Source organism: Fistularia commersonii, chromosome 23 (genome assembly GCF_037954325.1).
Source record: "Fistularia commersonii isolate RoL2024-O1a breed Wild chromosome 23, RoL_Fcom_v1.0, whole genome shotgun sequence".
In the NCBI taxonomy this organism is placed as follows: domain Eukaryota; kingdom Metazoa; phylum Chordata; class Actinopteri; order Syngnathiformes; family Fistulariidae; genus Fistularia; species Fistularia commersonii.
Genome location: NC_141306.1, coordinates 7,388,196 through 7,408,507, shown reverse-complemented (window position 1 = coordinate 7,408,507; position 20,312 = coordinate 7,388,196). Strand labels below are relative to the sequence as shown.

Sequence of the window (20,312 nt, the reverse complement as noted above, 5' to 3'; positions counted from 1 at the left end):
TAGCAGTTATGTCAAGGTACACTGTTTTTATACATACAATCAAGGGAAGTCAAGCTAGTGATATTGTAGCTATCGCCAATGATATCCTTCACGAATCAGTCAAACTCTTATCAATACAAAGCTGGGCAGTTTTATTACTTATGTGAATCCGAATTCTGTTCATAGAAACCCGTTCCAATCTTTGATTCTATTTGGAAAGAAAATCTGTCCAAATATTGGGCATAAATTCCAATGTTTTCACGCACTTTCCACATTCCAAGTGCCGCCTTTTTCACATTAGCACGGGATTGTTGGGGGGGGGAGGGGGGCACTAAAACGGAATGTACCATTAACTGTGACTCATTCATCTACCGGGTACTTTCCAATAGCCAACGACTTCAGTGATTCTACATTATTCCGTTTATTCTTGCGGGCGAGTAACGGTACTTTCAACGGATATTCAGTCCTCCCTCGGGTGCACACGAAGCTGGGGAGACAAAGAAAGTTGAAGTCCCGGCTGCCAGCGGTGGCCGCCGCGCCGCAGGCAGAACCATGTCCCCGGCGGGAGGGGGGGGGGGTGACGAGGAGGGGGGAGGGGCGCCGCTTCGTGACGTCACTGATGCTTATATAGGCTGCAGCTGTGGCCGCGGGCTCGCGCTGATGAGACAGGCAGAGTGCTGAGTACCGGCGGCGCGCGCGCTCACAGACTCCCCACTCAGCCGCGCGCACACACTCCCACAAACACACACACCATCCGCTCTCTTTCTCTCTCTCACACACACACTCCCCAAACAAAGGGAAGCACGCGAGGCGAGCAGAGCATCCCACCCTTTCAGCCGCAAGCCAGCTCTCTTGCAGAAGCGCCCCCCCTCCCCCCCGGTAGCACCCTCATCCTCTCCGGACGGAACCGACCATGACAACGAACGGCGCCGCTAACGGAACCAGCGACATGCTGCAGATCCAGTTCGGCCTGATCAACTGCGGGAACAAATACCTGACGGCCGAGACGTTCGGCTTCAAGATCAACGCCTCCGCCACGAGCATGAAGAAGAAGCAGATCTGGACCTTGGAGCAGAGCGGCGACGACTCCAGCGGCAACGTGTTCCTCCTCAAGTCACATCTGGGCCGCTACATCGCCACCGACAAGGACGGTAACGTGACGGGGGACAGCGAGACCCCGGGCCCGGACTGCCGGTTCGTCATCACCGCGCACGACGACGGCCGCTGGTCCCTGCAGTCGGAGCCGCACGGCCGCTACCTGGGCGGCACCGAGGACCGGATCATCTGCTTCGCGCAGACAGTGTCCGTGGCGGAGAAATGGAGCGTGCACATCGCCATGCACCCGCAGGTCAACATCTTCAGCCTGACGCGCAAACGCTACGCGCACCTGAGCTCCAAGGTGGACGAGATCGCCATCGACAGGGACGTCCCGTGGGGCGTGGACTCCATGATCACCCTGGTGTTCCGCGACCAGCGGTACCACCTGCAGACCTCCGACAACCGCTTCCTGCGCAACGACGGCTCGCTGGTGGCCGCGCCGGACAAGAGCACCGGCTACACGCTGGAGTTCCGCTCCGGCAAGGTGGCGTTCAGGGACTGCAGCGGCAGGTATCTGGCTCCCTCCGGGCCCTCCGGCACCATGAAGTCCGGCAAGAGCGCACGGGTGGGCAAGGACGAGCTGTTCGTGCTGGAGCAGAGCCACCCGCAGGTCGTCCTCACCGCCGCCAACGAGAGGAACGTCTCCACCCGGCAAGGTGCGTGTGTGTGCATGTGTGTGCGTGTGTGTGTGCAACGGTATCTCGTGGATTATCTCGAGAGATTATAGACCTGACATATCAGCCCCCCCCCCCCTCACACCCACATAACACATGTCCATCCTCATGTCAATCACCTTGACCATGTGAGGCCTGGATACTTGACCTTGCCTCCCCCTCACACCTGGACACTAAGTGTGACCACTGATTTAAAGCCTCCACAAAGCTTGTTTAACATACACACATGCACGCTCACTGGGCCTGCACGCTGACGTGAGACACTCCCATGCACATGTAGACAAGCATGTTCATTCTAAAAAGGACAGGCATCACACCTGCAGGGACACCAAGTCCATTCATTTGAGCTATTTTTAACCCCTTATGAAATGCAGGGGACATGAAGTACAAGGTAAAAGTCTAGGAAAGGTGTGTAACACAGAGGCCGTCCTCAGGCCCACTGCTCTTTTCCAGCAGCATCACGACGTGCACGTGAGCTGCAAGGAGAAGTTGAAAGGTCTGGGCCCAGACAGAAGCCTCTATGAATACAACTGACATTTTTTTCCACCCAATCCACCTTTTGTCCCCATCCAGACGAACACTACGGCCAAGACATCAAGTAATATAAATTTAAAGCAATGCCTTTCATTCATTGTTGGTTTGATGAATAGTGCTTTGGAAATGTTTGCTTTTCGCCAGTGTTTCTGCCGGACATGTTTTTCTTCAGTATTGTGCTCGCTCAGCCTAGTATGTGTCCACACTTTGAGCTCATAACCGGCGGTTGCTCAAAGGATAAGCAGGCCGTTCATGAATGCAGGTTTTCTAGAGACGACAGCGGGTGAGATTTCTATCCGTTTCAACGCAAAACACAAATTTCCATCAGAATAAAGTCGGCAACAAGCCCACAGTTAGCTTTCTCTGCAAATATGGAACGACGGAGCGGCAGGACAAACGTCCCGGTGATGATTCCAGCTGCCAGCACCAGTTTGCTCAGACGTCATGGAGATGAGTCAGGGTTTTTGTCTGACTGGTATTCACCAGCGGAGATGATTTAAGGGTTGAGTGAAAACCCAACTGAGCAACATCAACGGTCCACACCTGCGCTGGTGTGCGATTGTCGGACGGCAGGTTTCCCCACAGCGGAACTTCGCGTGCCACAGGGTTGCGTGCCCACGAGACCTCCTGATTGCTGGATTTTTCTGCAATTATCTGGCGCGGCGGTTCATTTTCTTTTGAAGCCCATTTAGCATGCGGTCACCGTCAAACTGCCACGCACGTCTGATGGCGTTCAGATCTGCGTGATTGGACCTCTGAATGAATCATTGGTTCGAGATAGAAGATATTTTCTCAGGTTAGCTAAGGTTGTCCAGAGAAGAGGACTCTGTTCATCTTCCTCATTGTTCCTTCTGCACCCCCTCCCCCACACAGTCCTGTGTTGAGCGTCTCTAAGGTCATTTTCAGTGGCTGTCAATCAAGGGAAGATACTTAATGTGTGTCACAAGCCCCATATTTTTAACAGGCTGTAAAAACAGGAATTTTTTTTTTTTGGCTTTTTTTGGAAACCAAATGCATCAAGGCTTTAGGATCACAAAGCGAGAAGTCAAAGTCTGTGGGAATGTGGGATTGATTTGCTGAGACGGCATAAAAAAAATAATCCTGGCTGTCTCATGTAATGAATGAAAGGAACAAATTAATGCTCTGTGAGTCTATATTTAGTGCGCGGTCACGGAGTATGCTGGTGAGAATACTGCTCGGCTTTGTGGTTTTTCTCCCCGTTTTTCAAGAAAATGATCCTTTTATTTTCAGCTCCCGTCTCCTTCTGTCACACCCTCCCTCTGTCTCCCTTCTGTGTTTACCCCTCAAAAGGAACATTTATCCACATTTTCTTTTTTTTCCATTCCATCAGCAGTGCGATTCAAACGTTGTGCAAGGTCTCCGACACAAAATGGAGACCGGTATCCGCCATGAACGAATGAGATGATGCCAAAAGAGAAAACATGAATTACAGTTAAATCATCTCTAAGTGCGAGAATGATATAGTCTGTTTGACATTGTGCTGCATCAGATGATCCCGTCTGAGCTTGATGATGAAAATCAGCCACATCCTGCCCACTCTGGGATTAATCACGGATTCATAAGGGAATGCAGGGGTTAAATCAGTGAAAGTCCCATCAGAGATGACTTTTTGGGTTACTCCTGTTTCACCGGCAACTCACCTGCAGAGTTTTTTCAGAAATATTTTATCCTACTGAAAAACAGACAAAAAGATCTTCATGGATTAATGCTGATGTCCTTTCTTTTTTGTGTGCAGTTTAATGCCACAATAACATTCGCAAGATTGATTTAGCCATTTCTAATCTAAAATTCTTAAATATTTGAGTCTCCATCGCCTTAATGGTCAGACTCTTCAACTGATGTTAATATGGACCCATGCACGGGTCAACATTAGAACAAGGAGTGCTGCGATATATTACAATGCTCAAAACTAATTAAACCCCAGTTGGTGATGTTTCCAAAGTATTTTGAAGAAGTCTATTTAAAAACTAGTGGGATTTTTCTTCTGCTTCACATCATGCAGCAGTCTGAGGCCTGGAGGACTGAAACCATACGGGCTGCAGGACCAACAAAACAACAAAGTGGAAAATATTTGTTTATTTCCGTATTGATAGACATCGGAAATTTGAACAGTTGAATGTCTTGATGGCAGACGTTTGGACTCAAGAAGCCTGTTTTCACATTCACTGATCAAAGTATCAATAGGGTTGTTGGACCCTGCTTTTAAGACCATGAGGACCTCCCCCCCCCAAAAAAAATTTAAGGCTTAATCATTAACCCATGTTTCCATATTAAGTTGACACTGGTCCTTCAGGTGGCAAACACTGGGGATTTTGCTTTATGGTGAAATGGGAAGAACCCAGTTTTCATGGGTTCAGCGAACAAACACGGCCCTCATCTGTGATCACTCCACCTCTCTGCTCCGGTCTGTCAGTAAATTGCAGGCAGTCTGATTTCTTTCAACGAAGAACATGTTCTACCCACCAACAACTGGATCCTTGTGATGTGGATTAAATCTTGCCTGAGTTCTAACTGGCTCCAGATGCGTCCGAGCGACAGCTGCTCAAAGCCGCCCCCCCTTCCTTGCCGTTCTCTGTTTGTTGGGTGGACCTGAGCCAACATGGCAGTCAGAGCGGCTCAGGCTGGCTTGTGTTAACGGCTGACAAGGTGACGTCAGTCCAAAAGGTGCTTCCTTAATACAGCTTTTCCTTTTTAACTCCAGCCTTGGAAACAAAGTTTCAATCTGTGGGAATTCCCTCTTACATGCTCTGCACAGCAACAATCAATATTCTTATGTCTTTTGTTTTTTTGTAATTGTTCTCAGCTATTGGTTCATCTTTGCCATCTTCCCTCCGTGGTCCGCTCCCTCTTGGATTCGTTGAATCCTATTCTCTTTTGTCTCCTGGCTGAATTCTCTCGCTGCCCCTGCTTCGCCTCTTTCCACATAACAGCTTTGTTTCGTAAAAGCTCTTGGGTTGCAAAAGTCCGGAATTCGCTGACCATCTTTTTTTTTTTTTTGAGATTTGTATGGCCAAATAACTTGTTTGAACAGTCCTGTTTTTTTATGTGAATAGTTTTCTCGTGAAATTGGTCTTAGCTGCTCTGAGAAGAGCCATCTTATTAGGAACGTAAGGTTATTTTATACCATCAGCTGACAAACCTACGAAGCGCTTCATGTTAGAGATTCTAAATTTAATTTCACTGTTGGTAACTTGAAGGTCCAAATCTAATCCAAGCAGTCTGGCAACTTTTGGTAACACCGGTGGTTCATGTTATTGTAAACACTGTCCTTTGCACTTTTGCTATCTTCTGAGCAGGTGTCTCTTCACACCTGAGCTCAGGTGTTTGGGGAGACAGCTAGCGTCATAGGCTGGCCTTCACAGGATGTGCAATGATTGTGTTAGAGATGTTGAGAGTGAAATAAATGAATAGACCACAGTGTCGACATGCGCAGGAATTGAATTCCATCTCATCTACCGAAGCCTCGTTCTGCTCCACAACTTGTCAATACTTGTCCTCAAATCTGAACAAAGAACTTTTTGTACTTTCACACTGATTTCACCTTTCAGTATACATTTCTTCATGTCGGACCATGAATAGGAGATTGAATATGGTGAAAGAGGACATGAAGTTAGTTGGTGTGGGTGGACGATTAATCGCTGTGACGATCCCTGAAGGGAGGAGCCGACAAGAAAAGATGCAGTACCATGAATCAAACCATAACGTTACAAGGCAGTAATATTCTATGAATGGTATTTCTGGAACCATCCCCTGATCTCTCTCTATGGCGGCTTCTTTCTTCCTCCACCCACATCTTGAATTCTCGCCTCTCCTGTGACGTTCTGACTCAGTGACCGCGAGCAGGCTTGACTGTACTTCACAAAAAAGCCAGTGGCAGGACTCCATAAGGGAGTACTTTCTGATAAAGGTGCAGGTTGTAATGTGACTGCCAAAGTCCATTGTCTCTACCTCTGTTTCCTGTCATTAGCGTTTGTAGCCATCATGATAGTCATTAATCTGTTTCACTCAGAGATGGTTGTACATCGCTTGAACAGAGATAGTCGCAGATGCCCCGAGAGACCGTTTAACGGCCCTCCTATGGACGAAGTCAGGACTATTAGCCCGTTAGCCTGGGGCTAAATGACCTTTTTAAGTGGCCTGTTCTGTTCCTGTACTGTTGCCAGTGACGCCTCAGAGCTGCTTTGAGAGGCCGCCATCCCCTATCGGCTTCAGACCGATCTCCCCTTTCGGATCCCTGCGCCCCAAAACAAACCACTGCTAAAAAACTACTTGCATGACCAAATATCATCAATCCTTCGCAGCCATTATAAAAAGCAAAAATGTACATTCCTACAATATCACAAAACAACAGCTATACGAGCATCTCTTTACAGAATTGATAAAAATGCAACTAAAATTGTAACAAATTGTTTTGAAACTTCAAGCTTTACATCCTGTTTTGAGTTCTTTCAAAAACCCAGGATAATAATTTGAACTCCTTTTTGTGTTTGAGAAATAAATAAATGAGCTTTTTCTATCAATATTAATGAATACAAATATTGTGTTCCAGTGCGGCGCTGTATGAATTATGGATTAATAGATTTACATTAAGGTTTACTTATTAAATGGAGGTCCACGCAACAGTAAAGCTACCTTCTACTGGACAATGGAGAGGATGATCCTTGGTTGATGTAAACCAAGGAACCCCTCAGTGAAAAGGATCAAATGTCTTCATTCCATTTGTAGAATTAAATTCCGAGAGCGTAAATTTAATAGAATCGCATGTTTGTCTGTTTTGGCACCAAGTCTTCCTCCGGGATTGTGGTTATGGGGAAACACTCGGTAGATGCGCTTTCTTACCTGCTGGAAGCAAATGACTCCTGGAAACTGATCCTGCTTTAAGAATTCTGAGGTGATGTGAAAAGTCTTTAGGGCCCGTTACCATAGATACGGATCACATCAGGACAGCCAGTACAGAGCCCGCAGGGCACGATCTTATCAACTCCTACCAAAAACAGAGAGCATGTAGAGGATATAGTCATAGATTTTACTGCAACGCACACACATTATGTTTTTCACCACCTTGTTTTTTTCATTAAGGAAGCAACGGACCAGACACAATCCGCTTCCTGTGCCGTGTCATGTGACATACACTCCGGCATGAAATCATAGATGGAAATGGAATCCGTTTGTGTGGAAAGGCAGTTTTACTTTTGAAATTACAATCCAGCAACATGGCAACGTCGTCTGACATCCATGCAGATTTTACTTACAAGCTCTAAATGTTTCTTTTATCCTAAACCAAATGTTCTAATTAGATAAGCCAGCCCAATTTCTAAAAGGTTTTAACTTTATAAATTCAATTCTGAGGTGGGTGGTGATGCTCATTTTAAATCAGATTTGTTGTGCAACATTTTAGCATGTCATTTGACTTTTGACCAGAAAAACAAAGATTCAGATTTGGTGGAGGAGGATTATGTCTGGACTGAATCAACCCCAACATCCTGTCTGTGACCTTCACAGAAACTGGGACGCAAAAGTGCCAGGTTCAACCTTGACTGGTGAGGGACAACCCTCTGCAGCAGTCAAAGCACAAACACACACATGATAAACACGTCCAAGGATGCAGAATCCTACTTTGTTTTTTGTTAGCCGTCAAAGACTAAACCCTTGCCTTAATGGACCTTCGGTTTGTGATTTCAGACTCTCGTTTGACCCCCATTAGAGCTTTGACTTCCCCATATTTGCACGCCAACACACACATGTGGAGCGGCGCCGTATTTATAGCTTCTCCTTGATGTGGCGTAATCTTACAGTGAGAGTTAATGGAGTGGTCATTCCTACTGTGCAGTGGAGTCCAGCTGCAGCCACAGAGGTGCAGCTTTTGGAATTCACTTTCTTTGTCAACTTCATAAAATACTGTATTACAGTCATTTTGAAGAAAGGTTTAGTTGCAGAGAAAATATCAGCCAAATCAGAGGCATAAAATGTCACTAATTCAGTTTTTATAAGGAAAATCTTAGAATCTGTCTGATTTTTTTTTTTTGCTGCATATGTACATGTGTTGCGCTTGTGTGTGTGTGTGTGCGCGCACGTTTGCTGAATGAGTAGCCATTCTGTGTCTGGATCAGAACAAAGGCTGGCTGCTTCCTCTGTCAGGCCCACTGAATAAGACGCACACTCGCACACAATTGCAGCGGACACAATGGCCTACAAGGCAGACTGCAGACCTCCACTGCTGGCTCACAGTAACCAGGGCCAACAATCAGCCCAACGCCAACAGGATGGATGGGAAGGGTGGGGTTGCGTCAAGCAGTGGGTGGGGGTATAGGATCCTGCACGAGTGGTCACCCCTTTTTGTGTGGTTTGCTATCCGTCGCCTCCTTTACCAGCAAAACTATGAGCTTCAGGGAGGGACTTGTCTGTTTAGAATACCCACGGCAAACACATACTTTTATACCGTTATCACAGAGTGGACACTCACGGACGTCACGTTCCATAACTACTAACCTTAAACTTCACAATTACATGTCTGTCAAAGACCTGGACCAAAAACCCAGTATTTGCCGTAAAACCAACTTTTAAACCTTTGAAAGGCTCCTCAGAAAGTACTGCTCATCTTCACTTACATCATTACTTTTCCAGGATGACTAAGATGGTTTGAACCTAAACGCCCCCCCAAAGATCACTGAACATAAACACACACACACACACACACACACTGGCCCTGGCCTCTCGGGTCATGGCTGCGGTTCTGTCAACCTCGCGGTGTTTAGTCTCTGTCAGCTTTGTGTTTCCACCCAGTCTTTTTCATTTATGATGACAATTTTCAAGGTGTGTGTGTGTGTGTGTGTGTGTGTGTGTTTATGCAAGCACATAAAGCCTCTTTCATTGAAATATTGAGGTTTTTCATGTTGATGCTAACATCCTTCTCTCAAACCCATTTAAAACCCATTTCAAACCACTGGAGTGGCATCATTTATTCCATGGCGTTACATAAACATGAAATTGAACTTATTTACTTTCAAGTTGGTTTGCATTCATCCTCTGAATGTGGGATGTGTGTGGTTATAAGGAAGCACGGATGTTTGTTTTATTGTATCTTGAGTGAACGTGTAGGTTTGATGTTGCAGGACCAAGTGAATCCAATTGCTTGTGAGTTGCACGTCCATGAATAACAATGAATTACAATTCAACACACAGATATAAAACGGAGGTTTTTGGGACTGAAATATTTGACTCTAAGAGATGAAAACTTCTTTGAGCAGTCACATCTCCCACATTAAGTTCCACTTTGGTTGCTTTGCATTACTAAGTAAACGTTGCTGTGTGTGTGTGGACGTTGGCCTTGCAAGAAGCAGCGAGGATAAGGGAGCATTTTGAAATGTGAGTGATGCTGCTGCTGCAGATGAGCGAGTCCGACCCTCCTCCTCTTCCTTTTGCCTCTTTCAGCTAAACACCCCTCTGATCTCTGCTGACCATGTGGTTCCTCTTACAGCCAGAGCCTGACACATTCTCCCTCTTGCTCCGCTGCGAGTGTGCACATGTGTGCATATTTCTGCAGAAATTCAATCTGTCTCTCCAAGGACAGAGTTCCCCAGCCTCAAAATTGGACGTCGGTGGACAGTCCGCCGAGAAGAGGAAATGTGTTTAACATCTCCCCTTTGTATGCTTTACGTAATCCTTGCTCTGTGGCAGCGCAGCCTCAACTGCAGTCTGTTACTTCTACACCATTGGCTTGAGTTTGGCTCGGCCAATCATGATGCAAATAATTTGCGCTGAATTATACCTCGCATGCATGTTTATTGCGCCACAATTGTGCAGAGATCAGAGCGCTGCTGTGGCGCAGCAGAAAACTGATAAATTGCCCTAAGTCATGGCTTGAGATTTGAAAATGGGGAAAAATGTGGGAGTTGGAAAGATTTAAGGTAACCAGACCCTGCAGACTCCTCCTCATATCTTCCTGGGGCCACACTGTCTAATACCAGACCAACACATGAATCCCAGAGGAAAATGCCAGTAGCATATGTGTTGCTTAAGAGTCAAAAGAATAGCCTGGATCTCCTGAACCAGTGGCTTCCGATAACAGCTGCCGACCGCTGTTTTTTTTTTTTTTTCTTTTTTTTGGAATGCAACCAACTTTCAAATTAATGTAAATAGTAGAAACATATATTTTACCTGCAGTCAGTTTTTGGGATGCACCAATAACATCGAATCGTGCAGCGAATGGTGTCACAACCATCATCTTGGCCTTGGTGTGCAGATCCTGCACCCTGGAGGGAGGCAGGGACAAAGACTTTAAATCGGAGTTTGTCCCAAACACCACTCTTCATTTCAGTTAATTTCCAATGTGATTTCTGTATATTATTATAGTCAGTGCATTTCATATATAACAGAAACATTTGTCTAAAACATGAAAAAATCTGCACATCTGACTCCCCTTCAAAAATGCTGCCACTGCAAATTGAAGTCTTATTCACAAATCTCGTTTCTGGTTTTAATGATAAACCGTAAGGACAGAGTGAAGAAACTGCTGGAGGTCAGTTAACACTGACCCAGTTTCAGAGGGATGAGGGCTAGAGTGTGGGGGGTTGGGGTATGTGAGGCATCCCTGGTATGCCCCCCCATGTGTCCATCCACAATGTACTTAAACATTATGCTCTGGAGAGGGGAAAAAAAAACATTTTCATTAACTTGCAAAACCTCTAGCCTATGAGGTCAGAGCAATCATCCGCCTATCTGGATCTCCGAATCAGAGGACAATTCATTATACATTTTCCATGCTTTGTTTTTATAGTAACTGTGTTGCGCAAAGTAAACCCCCCCCGGCATGACAAAATGACAAAACTAGCCAGCTGTTGGACTGATGGGAACAAGAAACATGGAAAAACTGAGATGGAAATTGGGGGGGATGGTGGGGATAGATGGAGCATACACACCAGTGTTTGCTTGTTTCCTCACACGCTCACAAATCCCTAGCTCTTTCTCACTCTGCATACATTTACACAGACGGCAGCCGACAGACAGAACAACTCTCTGCCTCTGAATCCAGGCGGATGGTCCATCCATGGGATGACCTCATCATATACAATAGCATGCATTGTGCTATATATATATTTATGAGAGAGAGGCTATAGACGTGTGGGAATAATGTGATTTTATGAGGTCTGCTGTGGTCTATGTACAATGAGATGAACATATGCAGGAGTGTGTGTGTGTGTGAACTCACACAGCTCATCTAAATCCTTCTCTAATCCAGGCCGTCTGATGTTGCTCATTTTGTATGTCTTTATGTGGCGTGTGTGTGACGGGGAGAGAGAGAGATACCATTACTAAACTCCTGGTTGTCTTAAGTGTTAACTTTTGACAGAATACAAAAGATTTTTTTGACCGGTCTTAACATACAGCTTCTTGCATGTACGCACACACATCTTAGCAACCCCCTTTTCCCTTTGTCCCCGCGCAGGTATGGACCTGTCAGCCAATCAGGATGAGGAAGGTGACCAGGAGGTTTTCCAGGTGGAAATCTGTCGTGAAAACAGGAAGTGCGCTTTCCGGACCGCAGCCGGGAAGTACTGGACCCTCACTGCGAACGGTGGCCTGCAGTGCACTGCCTCCACCAAGTACGTTTCTCATTTTCCTATTCTTTAAATCTCAGTAGCAAAGATGTATCACTGCCACACCTGCTTCAGTTTGTCGCTTTATACAAACACCCAAAGACACACACACTGAGAGGTGTGTGTTTGAGAACCTGATACTGGCCTTACTCTCTCCTTTTGTCTGTACGTGTTTGTGTCTGTCAGTACAGAGCGAGTGCTGGCTGTTCACCGCCACCTTTTGACCTTTGACCCTGCTCTTGTGAGACTCCAGACCGCGTCGGGAGCCGGTGCTCCTTGTTGTCTAGAATAAGAATTGGTTTGCTGCTCAAGGCTGACATCAGACAACTGTTAGATAAAAGCACAAAGAATCAAACCCCTGATTTATGCTTCTGTCCTGAGGATAAGCTCAGAGTTTTTCTTTCTGAAACAAATTGTGCCATTTGAGTTTAAACTGAGAATTAAAAGATTCTCCTTTTAATTGCCTCTCAGAGAGAGAGCATCATACGCAGTAGCAGCAGTTCAATATGCAGAGAGATGCCAGCTGAAACTGTCAAGAGATCATCATTTAATGGATCATTTGGTTCTGTTTTTTCTGAATTTGACAATCTAAACACAATGGTCCATGTTGTATGAAAGGTTTGTTTTGTTTCTGATTCATCCTTAAATTGGATCTTATTGATCATCACTCATTTTCTGAGTTTGCTGAATGTTGCAAATCAGACGAACTTGAATGCCGCAAGCTTCAATGTTCTCCTGACGAAAAACAAAAGTCGTCAGAGACTCCAATAGAGAACGGATAGACACGTGTCCCCACTGAAATCCCTCTGGGATTTTAGCATAAGGTTTCCATGAAGCCCAGACAGTCGGCATTCTCAAGCAGCCTGTCTCTTCACATGGCGAGCTCCCGTCCCTCGGCAGCACTCAGAGCGTGTCGGGGCACCCGTAGGCCAGCCGAGGCGAGGGTGTCGCATTTCAGCCTCTGCGAAGGGCGCAGGAACGAAAAGTATCATGAAGTTGCATTTGGAGGGTCCACTGATGGAGCCTCCTGCCTCAGCTTAGGAAAACTACACCGTGATCTAGTTTTTCCTGTTTTTTTCTGACCTATACTGCATGCTGCACAAATCAATGCCCCCCCACCCCACCCCGACATGCTCTGTCTCTGACCTGTGGGTTCTGGGAGGTTAAAGTTACACCAAGCATATTGAACCCTCCTCAAATACTTTCTGCCGGATGAAAGGATACAATAGGAGACAGTTTGGCAGATGCTTCAGAGTAAATATACTTGTATTTATACAGGCTTTGTTTTTGTATATAGAATTTTTCACCATCTTACTCTCTGCAGGTCTGCTAACTGCTACTTTGACATCGAATGGCGTGGGAAGAGGCTGACACTCCGGGCTGCTAATGGGAAATATGTTGCTGCCAAGAAGAACGGCCAGCTTGCAGCCACCATTGATTCTGCTGGTCAGTTTAATTTGTCGATACCGCCAGTTTCACTTCAGGTCGGGACTAAATATAAGGAGAGCGTCGCATATCTATCAGGGTTTGGGAGTTGATTCTCCTCTTCGCACAGACTTTTTTTAACATCATCAGTACCGTACATATTTACACTCACTCCGTGATGTCCGTGAACGTCTCAGGCGAGTCCGAGGAGTTCATCATGAAGTTGATCAACCGCCCCATCATCGTGCTGCGCGGTGAGCACGGCTTCATCGGCTGCAGGAAGGTGACCGGAACGCTGGACTCCAACCGCTCCTCCTACGACTACTTCACCTTGGAGTTCAGAGACGGAGCCTATAGCCTGCAAGGTCAGTGTTGCCGAGGCGACTGCACCGGCAGCTCCATCCCCATACAACCGGCCCCCTGGGGGTAGAAAGGGATTAAATCTTGCAGTCATTACACTCATTATGGATTTATTTAAAAACGGGATTTGATTTGGCTCATTTTCACGCACTAATTCAAACAAAGCAGTTTTAAGCTTGAACCTCTTTGTCCTCTCTAATCCGTCCTCCCACAGATTCCACCGGTAAATACTGGATGGTTGGTAATGAGCAGGCCGTGGTGAGCAGCAGCGACACGCCCGTCGACTTCCTCTTTGAGTTTTGCGACTACAACAAGCTGGCCGTACGCCACGGCGCCGATGGCAAGTACCTCCGCGGCGACCACGCCGGCGTACTGAAGGCCAATGCCGATGACCTGGAGACCGCGACGCTGTGGGAGTATTGAGGGGGGAGAAAGGAAAACAGTGCAGTGATGCAGCACCACCTGTGTATACACGTACCTATCCACAAGCCCCGCCCCCTCCTAACCACGTTCTGTACTTTTGACTTTATATGTAGGGAAGGAGGAAGGAGGGAAAAAAAAGGGTTCGGTCTCTGCGGCTCCTCTTTTCTCCCTTCTTCCCATCGCTCCCTTTCTCAGCTCTGCTCTGCAGTGCCGACCTTTATCTGTTGCCATAGTTACCGTGGGGCTGTGCACTTTTTCTGCTCCCGTCTGGTTTGCTGCTCGATTTGTCGCTCCTCCCCCTCCTCGCCTTACGATTGCCCCTCCACATACACATTTGGTGGAGGCCGTCCTTTTTTTTTCCACTTTTTTTTTTTTTCAATTGCCCAGAACAGAGCAGAGTCATATTTGAAGAGAGCCCCCCCCCCAGCCCCCCCTGTCTCTCACGTCTCTTGGTATCTGACCCTGACGTGGCTGATCTGGTCTCACTGTCTCCAGACTCCGTCAGGTCAGCATCTCTGATCTTGTTGGGTTACAAAACGGATTGTTCATGTTTTGCCTGGAAGCGTCTAAATGAACAGGTCAAGTTTGTGTGACTATGTGATGTAACTGGATGATGAAGATATTGTAGATGATGTAACCGGTGGGTTGTAAACCCCCTTCATCTCAGCTGTATGATGCTCAAATGTAAACTATTTTCCTGTGGTTGTTCTCTTAAGCAGAGGTGGAGTGTCTGATTGTCTTGGACCAAACGGGATTTAGTAAATTTGATCTCCAACCCCCAATCCCCTGAACCTATTGTCCTCAGAACCGTTTAAAGTATATTAAAAAAAAAAGTTATTTTGACTGTACTTACCTGACATACTGGAAGGAAACGTGGTTGGATTCTTTCTCAATGTCCAAGGCACAGGCATTATCATGGGTGGAAGGACCATAGGTTGTCATGGCAACTGGAGAGAAAATGAAAGCCCTTAGCTAAACGACATCTCTATCTAGACCAGGCTGTAAGGGGACTGAGGACCCGCCTCCCGTCATCTCACTCCTGACACGACTGGAACCTGGTGCCACACACACTTAAAGCTCCGAGTCCCCATCATCCAGACCGACAAACCCAATCCAACACTTGAGAGCCTTACTTTAATCCTGAGTGCCCTTAGATTAGTGCGTTTCAACGTTGATCACGTTTGTATCAGCGTTTTCGTTTTTTTGATTCGTTGAAAAGTGACTATTTAAAACAAGGATTATTTTTTGTTTAGTAGTAAGTTGTTTTTTTTTCCTTGCGTTTAGCATGTTTTGGTGCAGTCATGTAGCACATTGCACCCACCAGTCCTAGCTTTTCCGATTCTCGACCCTTCAGCTCGTTTTCTGAAAAACCTCAGCGCACAGCAGTATTTTACAGTTACTCTTTCACAACACGTCGAAGCATCGACTCTTCACTGACATCACAGATACTTCTTTCTCTGGGGCAAAAGAGAAAGATTGTAATCAGCAACAAAGCCTGTCTTTTTTTTTTTTTTCCTCTGAAGTCCATATTTGTATGAAGGGTTGAGAATCTCGAGCGAATTGTTGGAGCTGTTATTTCTGGAGGCGCCTTCTCCAGGTAACGACAAAAGGCTTAAAGGAAGGGATGTGAAAGGGTTAACGTGTGGTAATGACTGTGCCTTACCCTTGAGTTTTTGGGCCGTAGGAAATAAATGAGGAAAAAAAATTGAAATCCACACCTTTTGCTTTGTATAACTGGAACTTCCTTTTGTATTATTTTGTATAATTTTTTTGATATTGTGGATTAATCTCTCTCGTGCCATTGGTTCACCTGAAACCCAACAACCAATAAAACTGGGATTTGAACGATAACTGTCAGTTTTATTCTTTCCACTCACATTTCCGGACTTCTTTCTTTACATCTGAAACAGGGGGTTGAATGTGCATGGCAGAGATCTGGTTTGACACTGCTGGATTCCTTAAACCTGCAAAACAAGGTTTGTCAATGTGTGGAAATAAAACAAAACACAGGAAGATGAAATATTTACAATTTTTGAAAACCTTTTTAGAACCTGCAACATTGTTACGACTGCAGTTGATTACAAAATGTTTTTTCAAAATACAAACTGATCTTTGTTTCCTAGATGGCAATGCATTTGACTTTTTTGGAGGGAAATTGCAAAGATTAAGAGAAAATATAAGAAATCCCAAACAAAATGAACAAGAAATAAATCTTAAAACAGCATATTATCCCAAATGAAATACACAATAGTTGCAAGTGTGGCTTTAAGAGCTGTTCCCTCAATGCTCACACATGGAATTACGAGTTCTGCGCCCGCCTACTTTTAATATCACCAAGTTTCTCTGAGAAGCAGCTGTCAAGCAAAGATATCTGACAGATTGCTCACACAAGATCCTCCTCCAAGGAGAATGACAAGTGTGACTGAGGAACAACTCCCTTTGGGTCTGTTCCTTCCCAATGATGCTTTCCCAGAAAATCTGCTGCCTTGGATGTCTATAGAGAAATATTAACCCCCGAACATCTGGGATTAATTGTGTTAATATCACGTTGACTTCAGATGATAAACCCAATTACTAAAATGCAAATAATAAAATTAACAGGTTAAAACAAAGAGAAGCCACACTATTAATTTACAGTTATGTAAATGTGATGGGCATGAAAGGGATGACACCTAACAAAAGAAGCATTCTGTCTTTTCTTCCTGTGTGAAAACAGTAAATGTTCATGAAATCTCAAAACTATCTCAAATTACATGTGTGTGTGTGTGTGTGTGTGTTCAGTGCTTGGTGAGAAAGAGGAGCTTGGGTAGCGGATTTTTAAATCACAGCCTGTCCTGCCCTCCTGATTTGTCATATAATCTCTGAGCTGTGTGCTCTGACCACATGGAGTGGCTCCATGTGCTGCCTCACTAACACACACACACACACACACACACACACACACACACTTTCCTGCCTGCTGAATAGAGTCTTTGTGTTGAAACATTTATTCTGGTGCAGACCCCCCTTTCTAAAAAATCACAACATACAAAGCATGCTGGATAGTAATATAATGATGGAGCCTCCAGAGAAGATCTCTAATCCTGTCCAACCCCCCCTTACACACACACAAAGATACACGTAAGACTGCACATCCCAGAGGAACACCCAACATGGCAAAACAAACACACCACATCTTACTAATCTCCCCCCCTGGCCGCCTCGCCTCACCCGCTCCCCTTGCGTTATCCTCCTGCTCTAACCATCTCCCATCTTCCTTCCTGCTCTGAGCAACTGAGTTTGAAAAGATGAGTCACTAAAAATATGACCTAGATCCTGGAAAAAAAAAGGGTGCTGTGGTTTGTGGGTAGAGAGTCGCACTGCAGGGCGAGCTGACGCCGGGTTTTTTTCCATCCCAGAACGAGTGAAGAGACAGAGCGAGGGGTGGGGGGCAAGAGGAGGCTTTGCACTAAAATGGCTGCCATCTCAACCTCAGCCACCCTACACTCCTCCCACACACATCCACTCGACCTCTTGTAACCATAGAGACTCCAGCTGGTAGAATCTGGGGGTGGGGGGTTCACCTCAAAAATGTCCAAACCCTTATTTAACTGAAAATGTCTCCTTAACGTAGGGCAAATCTGCAAAGCTGTGTGTGTGTGTGTGTGTGGATGGGTGGGGGGTGGGGGCACAATGACTCGAGGGTTGAGGATGAGGAGCCTCAGGGAGCAGCGGGGGGGGCTGCGTTTGATCAGGGTAGAGGAAGCGGCACAGGGCCCAATGTCCCCTCCTCTGCAGCTCTGCATGTGTGTGTGTGTGTGTGTGTGCACGTCCACGCAGACCACTTTTATCTACCGGCTATTGTCACATTAATCAAATTGGTGTCTACCACTGTATTTCCGTCCCCAGTGCAGACCAGCAGACAGTCACTGGGTCACTGGGTCAGTGTGGAAACTCTTTCTAGGCCTTAAAGGAGCAACATGGATGAAATGTAAGGCAGGAGACCAGAAGGCCTTGTGTGCAGATTTAAAAACACAATATAGAACACTACACCATCCTTTCTTTTCCAGCTTTTTTCATGTAGATGCTGCACCAGATTATGTGTGTGACCCAGATGTGAGCTGCTCTTTTAGTCTGACTTGGTTAGCAAACGAAAAAAAAACCCAAAACAAAACCTAGATATTTTTCAGTGTCCCCGATCGGGGTATCATTCTGTTACAGTTTAAATCCAAATGACAGCAACCATGGAAAATATCTTTTTAGTTTTCCCCATCCCGCATAAATGTATATATTACACCCAGGTCACTGCTGCATGAGTACAAGCTCATTAGAACACACACACATGCAGGCACGCACGCACACACACACACACACACACACTCTCATTAAAAGATAAAGGAACTATTACAGATACAAACAACAGCAGAGGGGGATGGGGGTGAGGTGGGCTGAATCATCTGGGGAGAAAATGCTGGCAAACATTGGCAGCCCCTGTGGACAGAGCAGCGTGTGGCTTGGAGGGTGTGAAGGTTCTGTGTGTGTATGTGTTCATTCATTGTTCATTCTCGGTCACACACACACACACGCATAACTGGGAGGACAGGAAGCTGCAGGAGAGGTGGGGTTTCTCAAACCCAGGTGTCGCAGGAAATATGGCAGTACTGTACATTTGAGGTTCATTCAGACAGACACACACACACACACACATACTCACTGCGTGTCCAGTCCGTCATCAGTTTCACAGAAGCTATTCAGTGGTGTTTTTTTTTTGTCCTCAGCGATTGGAGCAGGGAGCTGCAGGCCTGTTTATCTGAGGGTCTCAGGAGCGACTTCCATTCTTCACGCAACAACAGCACCCAGATAAACAATACCAAAGCAAACATCAGAAGTGCATGATTTGCTTTTTCAGGGAAGTCCCAAGAGGTCATTCATTTAGGTCCATTTTAGTATAATATTCTTTTAAACCCTGTGATAACCACACTTTGTTTCCTCTGCAATAATGGCGCCTGCGGTTTGAGGTTTTATGACACAGAATGAATGTGGAGAATCTGCGCTCCAAAACTGCAGGGTGTCGATGTCAGAGGAAAATATAAGTCGAGGTCTGATAAGTTGCTACAGATACATTTCACCTTTTCAAAATGATGAAGTAAAGACTTTGAGGGAGGAAAAAAGAGAGGAAGTTGTAAATGCATGCTTAAATGCCCTTCTGAACCCCCTGTGGTGCTCGCATTGTATGTCACATTCCACACAATCCCACTAAAAAAGTGTCACATTACTACGATTACATTAAATGAAAAAAAAATGGTGCTAAAACAGGCTGCTTGATAGGTTTGATCTTTTCTTTTGCTGATGATCAGCATGTCTTTGCAGCGTTTGGGTGTCTGAGTCCTGCAGGCATTTTGTTTTAATCCAAATTAAAGGACAGATCAATTTTTTTGGGGGGAGTTATAATTTATTGGGTTAATAAGTCCCTGGATCACCATCATGACCACAGACCACACAGGAGGGTGAGGGCGGGGGCTGGGTATCACTGTCTGTACCATCCAGTGACTGATGTTTCAGAGAAAATGCCTCACAGTGTGGGGAAATCGGTGCTCTGGATGATTCAGTCACACAAATAGAGTGAGTGAAAGCAGATGAGCTCGTAAAATAAAATGCACTTTGAGCCAAGACCTTTTTCACATTGCTCGTCTAATTTCATAGTCATGGCAGAAATGTGTGTGTGTGTTGTTTGTGTAGCGTCTTTCACTGAGCGTCAGCACATCTCTTAAGCTCATATTGCGAACCGAACGAGTCATGAGCAGACAATAAGCTGTAATTCTATCAAACTGATATCCAAGATCCACCAGAGAAGAAAAACGTTTGTCTCTATGTTCGGTAAATCCAACATCTGTATGTCTGACGGATTGATCATCTCCGTTCTGTTGCTAGGTTACAAACATCCTCCCGTGCCAAAGTGTCTGAAGCTCAGATGTTCAGCATCACTGACTGGAGGGGCTGAATTACCTTAAAAAAGTCTCTGATCATCATCCTGTAATTTTTTTAATAAAACATCCATCATCATGAAATCTCAGCTGCTGGTTGTGACACACACATCTGTCTGGCACCACTTGTGACTCCAACCATTAGAAACCCCCCGGGGGGCTGAGGTGCTGGTGCTGTGAGGAGGAGGGGTGTGTGTGTGTCTGAGCTGCTCTTATTGAAACAAGAGGCAGGGAGTGTA

At 45.7% G+C, this 20,312-nt stretch overlaps 1 protein-coding gene across 1 annotated transcript; it reads left to right on the top strand.

Moving 5' to 3' along the window:
- Positions 1-620: 620 nt before the first annotated feature.
- Positions 621-15,955, top strand: fscn1a (fascin actin-bundling protein 1a). The gene is made up of 5 exons (XM_086170552.1): positions 621-1,733; positions 11,752-11,908; positions 13,227-13,348; positions 13,525-13,692; positions 13,902-15,955. The coding sequence occupies exons 1-5, from the start codon at positions 893-895 to the stop codon at positions 14,108-14,110; spliced, it is 1,497 nt and encodes a 498-aa protein (XP_086026678.1). The 5' UTR covers positions 621-892; the 3' UTR covers positions 14,111-15,955.
- Positions 15,956-20,312: the final 4,357 nt, after the last annotated feature.